Consider the following 19,328-nt stretch of genomic DNA (forward strand, 5'->3'; position numbering starts at 1 on the left):
AGTTCGAAATTCAGAGGAACACAGCGAAATTTCGATATGAAAAGTCATTTTAAATAAATTATGTAGTCGAAAAAATGACTATATAAAATATGTGCGAAATTTTGGTTAAAATGTCAATATAAAAACAAAATATAAATAGTTTTAGCGGAAAAAAAAAAAGAGAAAGTGAAATAGACAAAAAGAAGTTGACACAATACTCGACATTTGAAATATAAAGTCGACATTAAATATCGAGCTAAACAAAGTTGAAGTTTCAATGTCCAATAAGGCGGATTGTGTTCCATTGCAGGGGACTTGTTTCTTACCTTCTCAGTGGTGTTGTGCTGAAGAGGGTTTTCTGTTTTCTGATACTTTTCCATAACAACTCCCTGTTTATATGGTTATAGCTGGGAAATAGGTAGCAGCGCCCTGAAAAACGTAGATTAATTTGGGGGCAGTGTGCCCCCTGCCCCCCCCCCCACCTCGTACGCCTATGCAATAAGTCCAATGTGTCCAAATATGTGTCCCAATAAGTGCCCCTATGAAGCAGCCTCTGTGAATTTACATTTCATGTCTTCTATAGCGATTATTATTATTATTAACATGTTTTGAAACATTTTGGGTCAATACTGATGACCTTTACATGACCCCATGGGCCACAGAGATTGGTAAACAAGTTCATCAAGCCAAAAATATCCTCTCGAACAATTAAGAATGAAACCTGTGGCTTTGAATCCTCCCGTATATATAGATACAGCTTTATAAACATTCGTTTATATGTGGGTATACAGGTGTTATTTACATGTATATATAACACACAGACAAGAGAAGATTACACAACCAAGGTAAAGCGGCCAACTAAAACTAAGAATTCTTTTAGCTACCAGCTAAAAATGATATGAACGACAATTCCTTTTTCAAAGAAGTCCCGAATAATTGAGGGTCGTTACGTATACGTTATATATGTTATTAATAGGATTGCGGGCATTCTGAGGTCAACCTATATATGAATGAAGAAGCCAAAGGAAAATATTTACGGAATTGAAATATCGTTAATGATCAGAAATAAAAAAAAAAAACAATGAAACAAAACAAAACAAAACAAAACAAAGAACTGGTGAACAAAAGAGTAATCAAAGACAAAGAATGGAATATTGCCATGGTATTGTGATGTCATTATTAAAGTTGTAGAAACGAGTCACATGACTGCCTGATATGAAAGAAACATACCAACCCTAGGTCTGATCAAATATGCTAGAATGCGCCCGTCATCTGGTCACACGTATACTTCCCACCCTTCAAATGAAGTAACATCGTATCAGACGTAACTTCGTAAAGTTTTCTTTATATATGTATTGTATAACACGCATATTAATCTTGTATACATAACTATAATGTATCCATTTGCGGTAAGGATAACATTGCCATGAGTTGGATCTTTTTTTTTATTTAAACTTTTCCTTGTAATTTGAAGTTTCATTTTCTTGGCAAGCCCGTATATGGGGATCATATTTAAAGTTTTTTAAGTGTTGGTATTTAATCCTTATTCAGAATACATCATTTGGAAATGCTAGATATTAATATCGTTACTTAGTTTCTCCTTACAAAATAAATAACATTCATCTTACGGAAAAAATGATTATGTATATAAGTGTCATCTCGGAAAACCGCCAAAATTCAAAAACGGCTTAATTGGATGAATGGGCAGAAAGTCATACCTAGGCCTATATATATATATATATATATATATATATTTATATATATATGTATATATATATGTATATATATATGTATATATATATATATATATATATATATATATATATATATATATATATATATATATATATATATATATATATATATATATATATATATATGGTCACATGCATGAAGGAATCTGAGAACGGTAGGCCTATATCTATTTTATGAATAATGCACATAAGGCCAACTTATATACCAGCAAGAAGTAAACGGATCAAATGAATTGATGTTATCAGTGCTGAGTTGCAAGGGAGCATGTGTAGCTGCGATATATATATATACTCTCTGTCTAAATGTTCGATTCTTTGTCGATCGAGTGAATAGTAGGCCTACTGATGTATAAACGATACCGTATATGTGTGTATGCCTTACTATACACTGAAACAGATACTGAAACTGATGTTTTTCATTTGAAATCAACAAAATTATCCAAAGCTTATTTATTGGCAATAATTTTAGCGATGAAGCTTTCAACACGACAACGTAAATTCTTGAACGCTCTAGCGAGTCAAATAACTTGACTTTCTCTCGGAATCCATTGATCTTTCTCTCTCTCTCAAAATCCCTAGCTCCCTTAATGACTGACGTCCACTGACCAAGTACTCGCTTATAGTAAAGTATAGCTTCACTCATTATTTATGCCTGGAAGTTTGATGCTACCGTCACACAAGATTGCACACAAAAATAGTATCAAGATTAGTTGCACGGTAAAATGCATTATAACAACAAGTCCACATATTTGTTGATCGGCGGTTTATTACAGTGGCGAACGCACGATTCCCAGGGCGACGGCGATGTGTGCGTGTATGTGTGTATATATATGTCTGTATGTGTGTGTATGTATGCATGCGTGTATGTATATGCTCCTTCTTTCTACAACTTAACACTTAGGTTTACTCAGAACAGTCCACTTTAAAAAGAGTAAAGAATCCACACAGTTGGCAGGTTGTGTGTGTAAATCCTCATTGCCCAGAAGCCTTTTGCGTCTGTTGAATATTCTTCTATCGTCTTGCGCTTAGATCTTGCTGCTGTTCTTTAGGATATAAGTTACTTTCACTCTATCGGTACAGGTAACAACTGTGGTGGGCGGCCAGTGGCGTAGGAAGGTACTTTTGAGTGGGGGGGCTGAAGACTGATGGCCGGCTTGGGGGAGGGGTCTAAGGGGAGGGGATGTCCCCTCCCCTTTGGAATTTTTTGCATTTCCAGGTGGCCTCAGATGCAATTTGGTGCAATATAGCACACTTCAACACCCACTCCATTTTGTAAACTTAATTTTGTATTTTCAACTGGCCTTAGATGCAATTTGGTGCTCCAAATGAGATTTTTTTTCTCATTTGGAAATGAAAAAGGGGTTTTCTGACCTGCGAACCGGGGGGGCGGAATGATACTTCCGCCCCTCCACATTTTTCACTGGGGGGGGCTGGCGCCCCCCAGCCCCCCCGGTTCCTACGCCCTTGTGGGCGGCAATAGAGAAGAGGGAACAGCCTGTGGAGAATTAAGCATGCTCGCAATGTATTACTGCACGTTTGGTGTAGTAGGCTTGTAGGGCTAGGCAGAGTTCGCATAAAATCGACTTTTCAGTAGGATATCTTCATCTCATGTTCTGTACGTAAATCACAAATGTTTCGTCAGGGTAAGCTAGTACTTCCATAGTTAAAGCACCTTATGCATTGTAACGTGTTCGATTTCCTATATGCGGATGCTGCAAACGTTACCACAAATGAGCTCAAAATACGTGAAATCACGCAAGCCGGCCAACGGGACGGACAACCATGGCGCTATTTCAATCTATGAATGAGAGCCATATCTACGGCTCTGCTATAGGTGTCGGCAACACCATTAATTGTTCCATTGACTTACACACTAAACTCGTCACTTTCAAGGTACGCCAAAGCATAGATAGAAGTTTTCGACTGGTATTTCCTACCCACCACGTGATAGCTGAGATATTGTCCTATCATTGCACTTGCAAATTTCCGTATCATGACCGTTAAGATTTTGAGTTAAAAGAGGATCAAGTTGAGCATACTGAACGCCAACCCTTCCATCTGCTCGCTCGGAATAATATCAACATTTAACCAATTTCTAAAATTTCTAAAATTGTTTATGTCACCTTCAAGCCTCCCTATTTTCACACCATTTGTACTTCAAAGTATGCTCTTACACAAAAAGGCAGCAATAAAATATGATGGTAACTGATAATATTATAAAACAAGCATTACATTTGGTCATATTACCCCCCCCCCCCCCCCAGACAATGATTATCTTTTACGAGCGGATGTACACTGCTCTAATTGTGGTGTGGTACCTATAAATTAGTGCATAGGCTATTTCATGTTCGCAAAGAGAGCGCACTCTTTATTCCATTGACCATAAAAACATTCAACTAATCACAGTGCAGAACTATCAATAACGTTTTTGTGTTTCCACGAATGGAGCATTCTCCTAATATAGCAGCCACCGTTTGATTTGAGCATTTTCGGCATTTTTCTTTCAAGTCGTTTTCACTCCTCACTTAAACATACTTCACGAAAATGTAATTTACGAATTCACAAAGTTTTGCATTGATTTAGAACTTAATTAGAATAAATTATTGCCGTAAAAAATGGATTGATAAGTTAAGTTCATTTTCATTAATTAAGAGACTAAAAATGAAGCGAATGAAAGGCATACGTCTTCAGTGTTGCTCTGCACGCCTTCCCTCCCCTCCCCCTCCCCGTCCTGTTTATGAAAATACCTCACAAATATCACTTTTCATAAGCTGGAAGTTTCCCTCTTTTGTTAAGAAAAAGGGAATTGTGTAATTTTAAAACCTAACCTTTTGTTGGCAAATCACTGTCACTGCGATCAGAAAAGTGCCTTGTTGTTTAAAATATATTCATTTCCAGCGATCTGGGAGGCATTTTTAGCCAAAATTTTCTTGTACGCTTCGCGCCAATTATGGTGGCGCTACGCTTATATAGTTTGCAATGCCGTATCTACGGCTCTGATAGTTTGCCTACATTTTCGCCCTCCCTTGGCAAATTCCTGGCTACGCGCCTGATCGTTTCTGATCGTGTCTGAGTAATACTGATCCTCTCTGATCGTGACTGGGTCATACTGATCCTATGTGATCGTGTCTGAGTAATACTGATCCTCTCTGATCGTGTCTGAGCCACGCTGATCCTATCTGATCGTGACTCAGTACTACTGATCCTATCTGATCGTGACTGAGTCATACCGATCCTCTCTGATCGTGACTGAGTAATCCTATCTGATCGTGTCTGACTCATACTGATCCTCTCTGATCGTGACTGAGTCATACTGATCTTGTCTGATCGTGACTGAGTCATACTGATCCTATCTGATCGTTACTGAGTCAAGCCGATCCTCTCTGATCGTGACTGAGTAATCCTATCTGATCGTGTCTGACTCATACTGATCCTCTCTGATCGTGACTGAGTCATACTGATCCTCTCTGATCGTGACTGAGTCATACTGATCTTGTCTGATCGTGACAGAGTCATACTGATCCTATCTGATCGTTACTGAGTCAAGCCGATCCTCTCTGATCGTTACAGAGTCATACTGATCCACACTGATCGTGTCTGATCGTGTCTGAGTCATCCTTATCCTATCTGATAGTAACTGAGTAATACTGATCGTGTCTGATGTGTCTGAGTCATACCGATCCTATCTGATCGTGTCTGAGTCATACTGATCCTGTCTGATCCTATGCACTGCGGTACGGGTGCGTCCCATGGATGGGGACAATCGCCCTATGTCTTCCCCTCCGCAATTTCTATTGAAAATCGAAATTCCAAGGTAAAAAATATCACTTTTCAAAATGTCAACGGAAAGAGTCGAAATTTCGAGAAAAGTGTCGAAATTACGAGTAAATTCGATATTTTGAGATTAAATAGTGGAAATTCTTTGGAGATATGAAAGTTCGAAATTCAGAGGAAAACATCGAAATCGATATGAAAAGTCATTTTTAATATATTATGTAGTCGAAAAAATGACTAGATAAAATATGTGCGAAATTTTGGTTAAAATGTCAATATAAAAACAAAATATAAATAGTTTTAGCGAAAAAAAAAAGAAAAAGTGAAATAGACAAAAAGAAGTTGACACAATACTCGACATTTGAAATATAAAGTCGACATTAAATATCGAGCTAAACAAGGTTGAAGTTTCAATGTCCGATAAGGCCACCTTAACGTGGATTGGGTTCCATTTCGGGACACTTTTTTTCTTATCTTCTCAAAATGGGTGCAGTGGTGTTGTGCTGAAGAGGGTTTTCTGATACTTAATCTGGTTATAGCTGGGAATTAGGTAGCAGCGCCCTGAAAAACGTAGATTAATCCGCCCTGCGTAAGTGAAGCTGTTCGGATTTACTCCCCCCACAGCTCTCACTATCGTGATATGGTAAAGGCGTCATGGTGCACGCGTTGACTCAAGGGAGTCAGTGTAGAAAATCAACCTGTTGGACGCTTAGGTATTACGTAATATGCATGATTCGTTGGTGCTCAACAATGCACACAGCTAGCCACGCAATCCAATCACAAGGCTAACGTTGCCGTTCGCATCCGTATGTAAAGTATTTGATCCGGCAACAAGAAGGAAGGTGTTCGCTGCACAACCATAAATCAGATATTAAAACAAATATGGTGAGAAGTTTTGTATTAAGTTTTGGTCTTACATTCAGTAGGCATTGGCCTACGTGTGTTTTCTCCATGCTATATTTTGTGTTGGTATCCGTTCCACGAGAATAATACTGTCAATAATCTAGTACTAGTAGGATGGTGACTTCGAAGTTCGGCCACTTAAGACTTAAAACACCCCAAAACTAAATCTTCTGGTATAAATTATTTGAAAATATACTTCATATGGTGGGAGAATTTTGTTATAGTATGATACACGGCCAAACTTTCTTTCCTGCAAACTGTTTTCACGTTGTTTTCCAAGAAGATTCTTCGTGATTGTGGAACTGGTATTTCTTGCTAGAGTATTGCGAAGTTCGGACGCGCAACCCACAGTGTGGCGATGGTGATAAAATTGGGGGCGCAGTTGCTTTTTCAGTAATTATAACAGACTTCATAGATCTTCGTCATTTTATTGACAAATATGTCAGTAATTTCTTGCACACGGGTCATTTTGGAGAGAAAATAACTGTAGCTTCGTACTTTTTGGTGAAATTTGACTCTTCCTGTAGATTTTCATGGTGAAATCGTGTATTTCTTAAGGGTGGCCGATCTTCGCAGTATGGCGAACTTCGCAATACTGACTATACTATAGTAGAATGGTGGGCTCATAATTGACGCACTTAAGGATTTGATCAACGATGTCTATCAAGGAAAAATACAAACCACTCAACTGTATGTGTTTTTCAAATGTGTGGTTCCTCAGTAAATGTAATGATCTCAAATTTTTTATTGTTCTGTGCATATGCAAAGTACAATTGAGCAGAATTTGACCACAAAATGTCTGCCGTGTCAAGTTCTTTCATACCCCTAAATTGACACGTTCCTAGTTAAGCTAACTGTAACTTTTGTTTTAAGTATACATCAGTTGACTCTGAATGCTGTTTAGCTATGCTCAGACTGGTCAGGTCCCAGAGAGTCGTGGTATAATGCTGAGGTAATATTGGTTATTAATACTAGGGAGTAAGATTTCCAAGTCCCAAAAATATGTGCAAAACTGGAGGAGGGTTTTAAAAGCTTAAAAAAACAACACAAATTGATCAGCACATAGCTGAAATGGATTCAGACTCATGAAATATGTAAGTCTGCTTTGCTACAAAAAGTTTAGGTTGCCTGCTGAATCGTTGCTAGTTATATTTGGAAGGTTCATCAATTACAAAGGTGTGTCAATTATTAAGCCTTTACTATAACTTTAGCACAGAAGCTCCCAACGTATGCCACACTCTATTTGTATTGAGGCCTAAAGGAAAATGCAAGAAGCCAGTGCAGCCAAGTTGATCACATGGCAGCCTGACTGATAAAGACTTGGCTGTTCTTGCTTTCACCCAGCTGCAGGGCCAATAAGAGAATGAATGATGTTATTCCTCGGGCAGATGGATGATTGATATCACTTGTACAATTCCTCCTGTTGTTGTGCGAGTAAGAGAACATTAATGCTATTCACTCAGCAGCCGGACAAAAACGGAACACTGCCATGTCATTCATCCGGCTGCTGGTGGACTAACATGGCTGTTCCCTTATTCATCTGACAACTGAACAAAGATGGAATCCCATGTTGAAACTGTTTCATGTATTGGGTATAGGCCTAAATGCAAATTTATAGCCTATTTAATTTAGAACAGGCTGTTACATGTTATCTGCACATGAAGGCTATGTTGACAGAGGTGGTACTGTAGGCTGTATTAGAATGGCACCTAAAATCCCTGTGCTATTCTATTTCTCACAACATGCCAAGCCATGTGTTGGACAAAATGTTGTGAATCTTTCAAGAATAACTGTTCTTCACCATGTTTTCAAAGAACCTCCCCTTGCCTTGGCACTTCCTCGCCAAATTTGAGAATAGAACATTCAGCACGTAGATCAACTGCCGGTAAATAGTGTGTAAACATTGAGCACTATTCATGCAGCTGCCTAACAAATAACCATCGTTCCAAGATTTGCAGTCCATTAGGGCTACTTTATCACATTAATTAAGTGTGTAGGCCTACAGTAGGCTGTGTGTTTCAATAATGAGAGATTAATGAAAAATAGTGAAAACAGTGTCTGTACAACTTCAATCTATAATACAACATTAATTAGCAATCATATGACTAGATTTATAAAAATGTTCTGCTAAATCAACTTTATAATCAGCAGACTAAGTAGCTAAATTGCTCATTGCATTATGTATGTTAGCTCTTGCCTATGAATGCAGTCTTGCCTATTAAAGGCATTGAAGACTCGTCCCAAACCACGTGCCACCCTCTGAAAAAAGTTAACGTTCCATTGCTTGCAAGTGAAGTTTTCTTCTGTCGCTCCAAAATGCAGACAGTAATGTAACGTGATACCTTGTTATCTTTTATCTGGACCTGAGATCAGGGAGTTCCATAACATCTCCCTGCTGAGATGTCCATCGCTACTATGTACACTGTGTTGTGGGTATTTCCCATAGCTGCATATATTGACTGTACACTAGTGTGTGTATTTTCTGGGATCGATGGTGGTGTCTAACACTTCTGTTTCACCTCATGAGACGTTTCTTTGTTCGGGAGTCTTCACACCCTTTAAGAATACAGTCTTGCCTGTCTGTAAATTGTTAAATCTGGTCACCAAATATTGCCTATTACCGTAGATGACAGATGCCCTGCAAGCGTTGTACCTGTACAATACTTTAATATACAGTAAATACTGTGTGGAATGAGTATGCATTGCTGCCTGTTCATTGAAGTATGGTGGAGCCTAACCAACTTGTAAACTATATAATATCTAATAAAATTTTCTCATTCTTACACAAGGGATCTTCAACATGGTACAGTATTACTATACCTAATTGCCTTCTTCATTCTGCATATTTACCAAAGAACCATGGCTGTTTGGTTGGCTGGCAGAGTTCCTACAAAAAGCTGGTCAAGGCAAGGGGTGGTCAGAATTATCTGAAAATAAAACCCAATTATGTATTTTATTATAAAAAAACAAAACTAACACGTCCCTTACTCTACTATCATCTTTGGTACTATTTTGTGGTTGTTCACCACATAATCATTTTTTTTGCCCAAATTTTGGCCCATTTGCATAGATTCATGAGAAAGTAAAGTCTGTCTCTCTCCGTTCTCTTGCTATCTCTCACATAATGTTTCCGTGGCAAAGAGATTTGGCATACTACTGTATGTAGAAATACTTGAGGTCTGTGAGTTTGCTTAAAATAATATCACTGAATACTGAAAAATGTACAAATATGGTGCACAAGTACTACACTATGTCAGCATACTATTGACTTATTGTAGCAAATGTTTAATTTGCATATTAATAGATTAAAATGTTCACTGATCTTTGCAGGCTACGGGATCAGATCAAGCTGTTGGATATGGCATAGTGCTCTTTGCGGGGGCAGTCTTCATCTACTACTCTCTGTGGGTCATCATTCTGGTGAGTATTCAGTATCTTGTGAAGGAATAATCTCTTGGTTCCTGCAGGATTCATTCATCGAGCCATTGTTTTGCCTGTTTTGATGTCTATGCAACTTAGGTAAAAAATGAAATCAAAAAGTGTTTCCTAATATTTTATAGGAACAAACTTTACACTGTAAAAGTGACAGTTGAGGCTATGGACATCTGTAGGATTTTTTTTAGCAACCTTAGGACTTTCCTGGTTCAGTTCTTGATAGTTTTTCTTCTTCAAAAGTGGCTTTTTGCCACAATATCTCATGGTAGTCAGATAACATTTTGTGAGAGGCCTACCTATACAAATTTTGAAAATATGACGTTTGCGATTAAAATTTCCTCTTAATTCTTACAAGGGTACTTTTCAAGTTTGTATCAACAGTCTGCAAACATGCTTGAATCCTAGAACCATATCATAATTGTTTTGGGTTACATGTATATACGTATGCAACCTTGCTTGTGTTCTACATTATACATGGTGTCATTCGTATGTAGCCTAACATAATGTATGGGTGTGCTCACATAATATAAAGACACTTTGTCACAGTTTCTTCACAAAGCAAATAAACAATGGATAGGAGGAGCCTTGGTAGATTTCTTATTTGGGCAGATTTTTTCCCCTTTCCCCTCCTGAAGATTTTATCCCCTTTCCCCTCCTGAGAATTTTATCCCCTTTCCCCTCCTGAGGATTGTATCCCCTTTCCTCCCACATCTTTTCTGTCTTAGGATTTGTTACTCTGTTTTCCTTTGAGTGGTCATCAGATGTCAGAAGCATGCAGGATATCATAAGCATGTCATAAGCATATCGTAAGCATGTCATAAGCATGTCGTAAGCATGTTACACCAAACTGGAAGTTTCCTCAATGTTCATACTTTTTCTAACCTCGTGATTCAAGTCACTTTTTGGTTGATGGTAGAACATTGCTCATGACTAAAAACAAACCTGCCCACATACTGTATGTATGTATGCCTCCTAAATTAACAATGGTGTGGAAATGAGTTCATCTTGGTACAGACATGTATACATGAGGGTCAGCTAGTTGAGGAATGAAATTAAATCAGGCCGCCTACTACAATCCTAAAAAACCTGCCCACATACTGGTATGTATGTATGCCTCGGCCTCCTAAGGTAACAATGGTGTGGAAATGAATTCAGGCCGCATACTAAAATCCTACTCCGTTTCAATGATTTTGCCCACAAAAAAAATGCTTGACAACTGTGGTTGTACCTCCAGTATCTCTGGTAGTGATCCAACATAACTTTGTCGCTCTGTTCATGTCTCAGTAAAATGTTACATTTCCTCTGTAGAGTGATCACTTCTAACATTTCACGCTAGTTTTCAATACCATGCATGTAAGCCAGGTTGACTTCATCGTCATGCATGTTTGTTTGATCCCTGTAAAGAGTTTCACTCGTGGAATTTCTCTGTTTTTGCAGGCTTGATACAAAGGGGGAAATCTCAGTGTAACTGTAAGCTCCCACACATGTTTTGTGACAGGAAGCAGTATGAAGTTTTGTCATGTTAGCTACAGTTTTCATTTTTGACATACTAGAAATATTAACGCCAGTTTTGCAGCTCTCTTGCGATTCAAATTTGCAAGTCACAATCTGCAATATTTGATCATAGATACAAACTTATGTACGTACATATACACATACATACATACATCAATACACACATACACACATACATACTGTGCATGCATTCACTGCTTATTCTGTACTATGGTGTTATTAGTAAATAGCATGAGAAGATTGGTAGCCTGGCAGGTATTTCCATTATCATTTGGAATTTTTAACCCAGTCATTGTCTCACAGAGCCCACAAGGCATGTCACACATGGGATTTGTCGAGCCTAGTCTCTTTTGAACTGCACTATTTAGCTGGCTCCACCATGCTAGTATCCGTTCCCTCGCCATGGACTCCTGATACACATTTGTCATGATCACACGGTCACAGTGTCAGGGGACTTGGTATGAGCGGACCAGTGGTCAGAAAATGAGGGCGATTTCTGAGGCATTTACCGGTAAAAATATTTGATTTCTCGAGATCGTCATAACTTTCGACATCTTTATCTTCTAACAGCCGTTCGTTGAACCAGGCCAATTTCTGCACCAACTTTTCCTGCCACGAGCCTACGCTGTGATTTTACCTCTGGTAGCCGGTGTGGTGTTACTGACTTTCATTGGTAAGTAGAAGATGATCGATTTAATACTCTACATCCATCAAATAGAGTTGACTATCTCGACTTAAAAAATGCAACTTTTAGATTTCATGTGGAAAACGTAATGAATAAGGGTAGGAAAACTTCAAGTATGTTTGCGACAGCTCATAGACACCGCCCATCGAATTGTTGCTGACCTGCAACTCTTTTAATAATTTAAACATTTTTGGCAGAAATTTGGTGACATTTGAAAATCCATTCATGGGTTGTCGGCAAGGGAACTCTCTGAGAATGGTTGAGTTTGCGATGGGTAAAAATTACATACTTAAGCTCGTAAAGTTGTGCATGAACTCAGCGAGAACAGTGCTGTCACATCAAGGACCGCTTTCAAATTTGTCCGAAAATGCCGCACAACTTTGCGGTCCAAATTGAACGATAGATTGTGGTTTTCACCCGGACTCCTTACGGTTACAAAGCCGACTATTCATGGGTGGGAGAATGAAAGAGTATTTGAAATGGCTCTTTATCTGTGGGACACTTCTTCTGGTTTTGTTTACTGATGTACTGTACAGTATGCAACAAACTCAATGTTTTACAAAATGTTTGGGATGTTGTAAAGTAAACAAATGATAACATTTTAGCCTTAACATTATGTATTAACATTCCACTGTCATATCTGGCCATATCTATCCAGTTTGACATACATTAATGCTGTAACCTAATATGTACAGTATTTAGACCTTCAATTCAGTTTTTCCTCCTGTGTTAAGAATACTGCTTACCTGCACACAGTTGTTTGATTTGCGGCCTGCTCCAAAACTTAACATCTGCTCATATTAAATCCTCATCCCCCTAGCAACACCTCCATAGTTACCAGGGGCAAATTTTTTATAGTGATTTTCATTATTGGACTGCCTCAAGTAACTTAGCATCATCATTCATTAATGTTTTCTTTTAACAAATGGTGCATGTCATGTAAAGTATGGTTATAATTTGAGGCTTCCTTAAAATCCATTTGAAAAAAATAACTGGTTCAAATAACAGACCTTTTTGTTGAAATACAAGAAATTTGAAAATGATTGAATGTACACTCGTATAAAGTTTGCGCTATTACTCGAGTTTCATGCTTCTTCGCAATTGTCAGATAGCTAATGATCAGGTTTTCTGGCTGTAGCGAGGTGCTGTCATTTTTTCCGCTTTTTTCTGTGTCGACACTTTGACAAAAGCTCAGTTCTTTTGTTCAGCAGATTTTGGTTTCTCAGCCGAAGTTTTTCAAGCTTCTCCTCAATGCAGAGATTATATTGATCCGATGTACGCATTTGTGTGTTAGATTCTTGGATTATTTTCCACGCGATGCTAAAATCTTTTCTTTGCTTTTTGAGCTCCCAAACGTTTTTTGATAGTTCTGTTTCCTTCGCGTGTCTTTCGTAAAATTGATGGGGTCTGCATAGCCACTTCTTTTCTGGGCCTCACTGTAAAGTGGGGCGGCTTGGTCAAACGTATCTTTGTCTGATGATAGCGAGGAGATGCGCTTGCTGATGGAAGTGGGTATCTGTTTGGTGATTGTGCGTTGATGTATGTCCATTCATTGTTGAGCTTTCTGTATCATTTGTACTTTCCGGTGTTGAGGTTTAGATTGACATCCAGGTAATTTACCGCTTTGAGGTTTGTTTCCACTGTTATTCGTAGGCCGAAATTTCCGAAGATTTCAATAAGCTGCTTCCTTACACGGTCTGCTTGTCTGCCGGAAAGACTTCGTAGCACAGCTAGGCCGTCGTCGCGGTAGAGGCCGACATTTTCGATGTGTACAGTAGTTTGCTTTGCAGGGTTAAAAGTATGTATATATATGTATATATATATATACATATATATATACATATATTTATATATATATTGATATATATATATATATACATATATATATACATATATATATACATATATATACATATATATATATATATATATATATATATATATATATATATATAGTATTAAAAAAAAACAAGCGAATATTTTTAAAAACGACATACAGTACTGCTATATTTCGGAATGGTCACCCTGCATCGTCAGGCAAAAGTACAAGATCAATTAAATACAAGGGCTAATATACATCCAAGGACGCCAATAGTGATAAGCATGAGTGAATTTTTAAACTAGGAATGATTAGAACAACCAGCAAATTTTTAGTGAATATTTAAACGAGGAATGATTAGAACAACCAGCAATAAAAAGTAAATAGGGATTAGAATAGCTCCAACCCATAGCTCGCTACGTTTCTATTTAAGTCAGCATTTAAGTCTTTTATTAGGAGACTCTCTTTAATCTTCCTCCTGAACCACTGGGGTTCATTACCAATTGCGGCACAATGGTCAACAAAAGTAGGCAGATTATGTTTGTGCGCAGTACAACGAAGGTTAATAGCACCTTTGTGACCAGCTCATCAGATGTTCTTTGAATCTATCCTTAAGCCGTCTATTGGTTTCTCCGACATTAAAGGAATCACAGTCTGGACAGTTTATCCTACAACATTGTTGGCATAATCTAACTTATAAGCATCCTTGAAATTGAACAAAGCAGAAATTTTTGTTTGCAGAAAAATTATTTTGATATGAATATTGTCATCACAAAATCCCTTAATGTAACTACCTAAAGTCATAGTGAGTTTATCACTGCTGGGGCCACAGTATGGTAATTTAACATAAACAGTATTTTCTTTGGTCTCCCCATGATCAAATTTAATTACAGGACCCATGCCCAGTTGTCTTCTTAATTTATAAGTATAGTTCTCCATTTCATGCAACAACTTCCTAGGGTAACCATTTAAAGTCAAAACGCGTCTAATAAATTGCAATTCATCAATCAATCAATCAGAAGACATTTGTATAGCGCCAAAATCAACAAAAGTTGTTCAAAGGCGCTCAAGACAGTTACATGAAATTAATTACAATACACTTCTTGAAAAAGATAACATTTGAGCAGTTTCTTGAAAATATGAATAGTCTGAGCATGCTTGATGTGATTTGGAAGAGTGTTCCACTCTTTTGGTCCATAGCAGGAGAATGAGCGATCTGCAAATGACACAGCACGGGTTCTGGGCACGATAAAGTGAGGAGAAGATATATATGATCTAAGCTGTCTGCGTGGTGCTTGCAGCTGTAGTAAGTCAGATATGTAGGATGGCGACTGTTTATGGTGAGCTTTGTACACAAGAAGAAGAACTTTGAATTTAATGCGCTGTTGTATAGGGAGCCAGTGAAGAGCAATGAGTTCCGATGTGATAGAGTCATACTTCTTATGCTTGACAATGATGCGAGCAGAGGTGCGTTGGACATTCTGAAGTTTAGTGATTAGGGATTTGTGAACCAACAAGGAATCCGACGAACAAAATCTACGTGTGCATTCATGCAAAGCCTTAATAATAACAGCAATTTTATACTTTTTGGGGCACCAGGATTTCCAATTAATAAATAACCCTGTAAAAGTTTTCTTACGGATGATATTACAAAACCAACGACCACAGATTTACAACTTTCGCAATCAAGGAACTTACTAATCTGTCTGATTTTGTTAAGGTTGCCCCTAGCAATCCTGCATTACTCAGAAATATGTTTAATAATGCAGTAAATAAGAAACAAATGTCTTCTGGTCTCTCTTCTAATCATCTTCTTCAATTGTGTTGTAGTCATCTACGGTTTGTACCACAAGTGTACTTACCAAGAAAATCTCATTTTTTGTTTCATTTTTGACAAAAAAAGCACATTTTAGTAATTTAAAAAAACTGGACAAAGTACTCTTTATTAACTGAAGAGTTTTCTAGGCCTCTGCTTCAAAACTATGTGGCCGGTCTTTCGCTCTTGATAACAGCTGAAATTTGCCTAACGAAGGTTAGAGATATGATTTTGGCATTTCTGCAGTGTTACCCGTTCTCTCGAGAATGTACAAAATACATTCCAAGAGCTTCTCTCTCTTTTGAGGTTTAAAGTCTGTCTGGCCAGAGGAAGTATTTCACTTCATGTCAGACCTTTACTACTGGATTTTGATCCAGACGCTCAGCAAGATTTTCCATGAAACGATCCCAGCATCCTCCACTAACCGTACAATCCCAGCATCCTCCACGAACCGTACGATCCCAGCATCCTCCACGAACCGTAAGATCCCAGCATCCTCCACGAACCGTACATCCCAGCATCCTCCACGAACCGTACGATCCCAGCATCCCCCACGAACCGTACGATCCCAGCATCCTCCACGAACCGTACGATCCCAGCATCCCCCACAAACCGTACGATCCCAGCATCCCCCACGAACCGTACGATCCCAGCATCCCCCACTAACCGTACGATCCCAGCATCATACACGAAAAGTACGATCCCAGCATCCTCCACGAATGGTATGATCCCAGCATTCTCCACGAACCGTATGATCCAGCATCATCCATGAACCGTCTGGCATAGAGGCTGTATATGGTTACGATCGTTATCCCGCATGGGGTGGAATGCCTCTGATTACTGTAGTTTTCTGTCCCAATGGTATCAATGCATCTCTCAAAATACCTACGAAAAAATCTTTCTTCATAGTTCCATCAAAGATAAAAATTGTGATTGCACCGCTGCCAAAATAATATCTCAGCATAAAGATTTAATTTATGGGGGTGGTTTGATCAGCCTTTTCTCTTGGGCATTATTCATACGTTGTCAGGGTAACGTCCATTCTTCGCATCAGTATTAGTTTTGTTACCTCGAACGGTTTGTCGTAGGTGATGGTTGGAAAAACCTCTTCCATTCTTGGGTTACAGCTTTTGGCGATGGTGCCAGTGCAAATGAATAGTGCATTCTTTCGATCGCCAGTAATCGCCCGGAATCCAACTGTTCTTTCTTTGTTCTTCTGCCGGTTTTGTTGCCAATCAGTCTGTCTTTTTGTGTAAAATATATTACACTTTTACTTCTTTCACCATCACAGTCCTGTTGGTAGATGAGTAGCGACTCTTCCAGGTCGGTACAGTAGGTGTAGAGGGCGTTTGTCAATGGCTGATGAGTTATTGATTCATCTGTGTTCGCGTGAACCAATCGCTCCTGCTTCAACATGAGATAATGGTTTTTTTGGGTCCGTCGGTCGGCGGTACCCGAATTGGTAGAAAATAATTGTGATGCTGAGTTGCATGTTCTTCCATGTTTTCCTTCAGTGTTTAGTTTTGCGCTTGCTATCGCTTAATCTGCTCCTGTTGTTGTCGTAAAAGTATTTCAAAACATTGTCAATCAAGTCTCGCAATCTTTCTCAAGTTTGTGATAGTTTTTGTAACATATTAAAAAATGACCGTGTCTTTCCCGGGTCTCCATTCACAGGTATCTTTGGGCTGGTAGTCATGGTAACCAAGAAGAAAAAGAAGTGAAGCCGATTACAGATTGGAGCAACTTTGTTGAAATCTTTCACAGAGAGAGAGTTCTCAAGAATAATTGAAACAGTCCCTATGATACCACAAGCATAAGTACTCATTTTGCCAATGACTCTAATACTTTGCAACTCTAACCTCTATATATTTGTGATAACAACGATGAAATTATGAAAGAAGGGATCAAATGAAATACTGATCTGATTATATATTTTAAAACAAGTAGTTTGACTCTTGTCCCTTGGACTTTAAAGTTAACTGGACAGCAGAGTTGTTTGTCCAACTAAATTATCCTGTAATGTGAGGTATGTCTTGATGGTTTTACTACTAACGGACTAGTTTTCCTAACGAACTAGACGACTTGCAAGAATAGCTTTGGCTGTCCGACCGGATCGTTGGTCGCCAAATAGACCACAGGATGATTCTCTAAAAATCAACTTTGAACTGGAAAAGAATGAATTTATTGCTACAGTTTTTGCTTGAAACTGGTGCACACAGAAATAAGAAACTAGAATGTAAGAGAGTTACAAATGATTATAAATCATACTAAAGTTATAAAAAAAATGCCATTGAAGATATCCATAACCATTACTGTTGCCATGTTCATAAATGTGAAGTCTATTTCATAAAAAAAAAAATGAAAAAAATCACTATATATACAATAGTTTTCATGAAATCGTGCAGGAAAGTTGCAAATAAATTTTCAGACTTAAAAGTCAACATCATTGCCATAGAAAATTGCTTTAATAAATTCATAACATGAATTAGGAAAAAAAAAATGAAAATAATACCAACCAAGTTTGGCTACATGATTTTATTCATTCAAATTACATTTAGTCAGCATAAGGTTATAAACTGGTACGGTAGGATAATGTGGCAAAACACTTGTTGAACTCCAAACTTGGAGAGTCTGATTTACGGTGGATGTTTCACATTTCAAGACTTATTTACGACACCTTTTGTTTCCTTGTGATTAAATTTATCATGCTAGCAATTCCAAATTGGTTACACGAGTCGTGTCACATTCCCATCCTACAAATGTGTAGCATTAACTTCAGAGCAGGAGACTAATGTGCCCTTAAGTTGGTGTATAATGTCCACTCTGATAGCATGACTGTTGGAAACTCATTCTTTTTTAACTGTTCATGTTAGCTCAACAAACCCTTTGACTCACTCATAATTTTTTGCTGGTGTCTTAATGTTCTTTGTATTTTAACACTTATTTCTTTTTGTGCTGGTTGTTTTCATTTTCTTGATCTGATTTATAAAATTCTCAGAGTTTGATGGATTGGTGGGGTGATTCCTTATATTGGGAGAATTATGTTGGAGCAATGATCTATGTGGTTGTTCTTGCCATTTGTCTTTTGTAACTTGCATACAGTAGAAAAAAATACCTTTGGGCTTGTAAATGCTCAAGTGATTGTCTTGGAATTTAAATTCCAGGGTGGGGCCAATTTTGATTTCAACATGAATTCATGCTTTATTCTCCCACCCAGAATTGGTATGCACTAGGAATAGGAATTTACTTCCATTTCTAAAATTCAGTGTGGGTAGAAACTTCACATATTTGGTCAAGTGAATGGATGAAAGTATTATTAAGTATGTATTATTTTTTATGTTAAGAATAAAGCTTGTACAGTATAAAAGTAAAGAAAAACTTGTTCATTTTATTAGCTGTTGATTAAAAAATCCAAAGGCTCTAGAGAACACAGAAACTTTTTGGTCAATTTTCATTCATCTTGTGAAGGTTGCTCTAAGTTTGCTTCATCTTATTGTTTTCTTTTGATGTGGCTACTGGGTGGCTACTATTGGCTACTATACCGAGTGGCTACTGGGTGGCTACTATTGGCTACTATACCTAGTGGCTACTGGGTGGCTACTATTGGCTACTATACCTAGTGGCTACTATTGGCTACTATACCGAGTG

The 19,328-nt window shown here is 38.0% G+C and overlaps 2 protein-coding genes across 5 annotated transcripts in view; both read left to right on the forward strand.

Moving 5' to 3' along the window:
• LOC139963680 (uncharacterized) overlaps positions 1-19,328 on the forward strand; it is a 242,444-nt gene that overhangs the window by 215,073 nt on the left and 8,043 nt on the right. The gene's annotated exons all lie outside the window — the stretch shown is intronic.
• LOC139963682 (dolichol phosphate-mannose biosynthesis regulatory protein-like) lies at positions 6,226-19,116 on the forward strand. The gene is made up of 4 exons (XM_071964727.1): positions 6,226-6,392; positions 9,741-9,830; positions 11,931-12,033; positions 17,355-19,116. Exons 1-4 carry the CDS (start codon positions 6,390-6,392, stop codon positions 17,399-17,401), a joined length of 243 nt encoding a protein of 80 aa, XP_071820828.1. The 5' UTR covers positions 6,226-6,389; the 3' UTR covers positions 17,402-19,116.

This window comes from Apostichopus japonicus, chromosome 22 (assembly GCF_037975245.1).
Source record: "Apostichopus japonicus isolate 1M-3 chromosome 22, ASM3797524v1, whole genome shotgun sequence".
Lineage (NCBI taxonomy): Eukaryota > Metazoa > Echinodermata > Holothuroidea > Aspidochirotida > Stichopodidae > Apostichopus > Apostichopus japonicus.

What these genes read in the sequence shown, in the direction of transcription:
- LOC139963682 (XM_071964727.1), top strand. An exon ending in CTCTGTGGGTCATCATTCTG is followed by an intron (nt 9,831 to 11,930) that starts GTGAGTATTCAG and finishes ATCTTCTAACAG; the next exon opens with CCGTTCGTTGAACCAGGCCA. An exon ending in GGTGTTACTGACTTTCATTG is followed by an intron (nt 12,034 to 17,354) that starts GTAAGTAGAAGA and finishes CTCCATTCACAG; the next exon opens with GTATCTTTGGGCTGGTAGTC.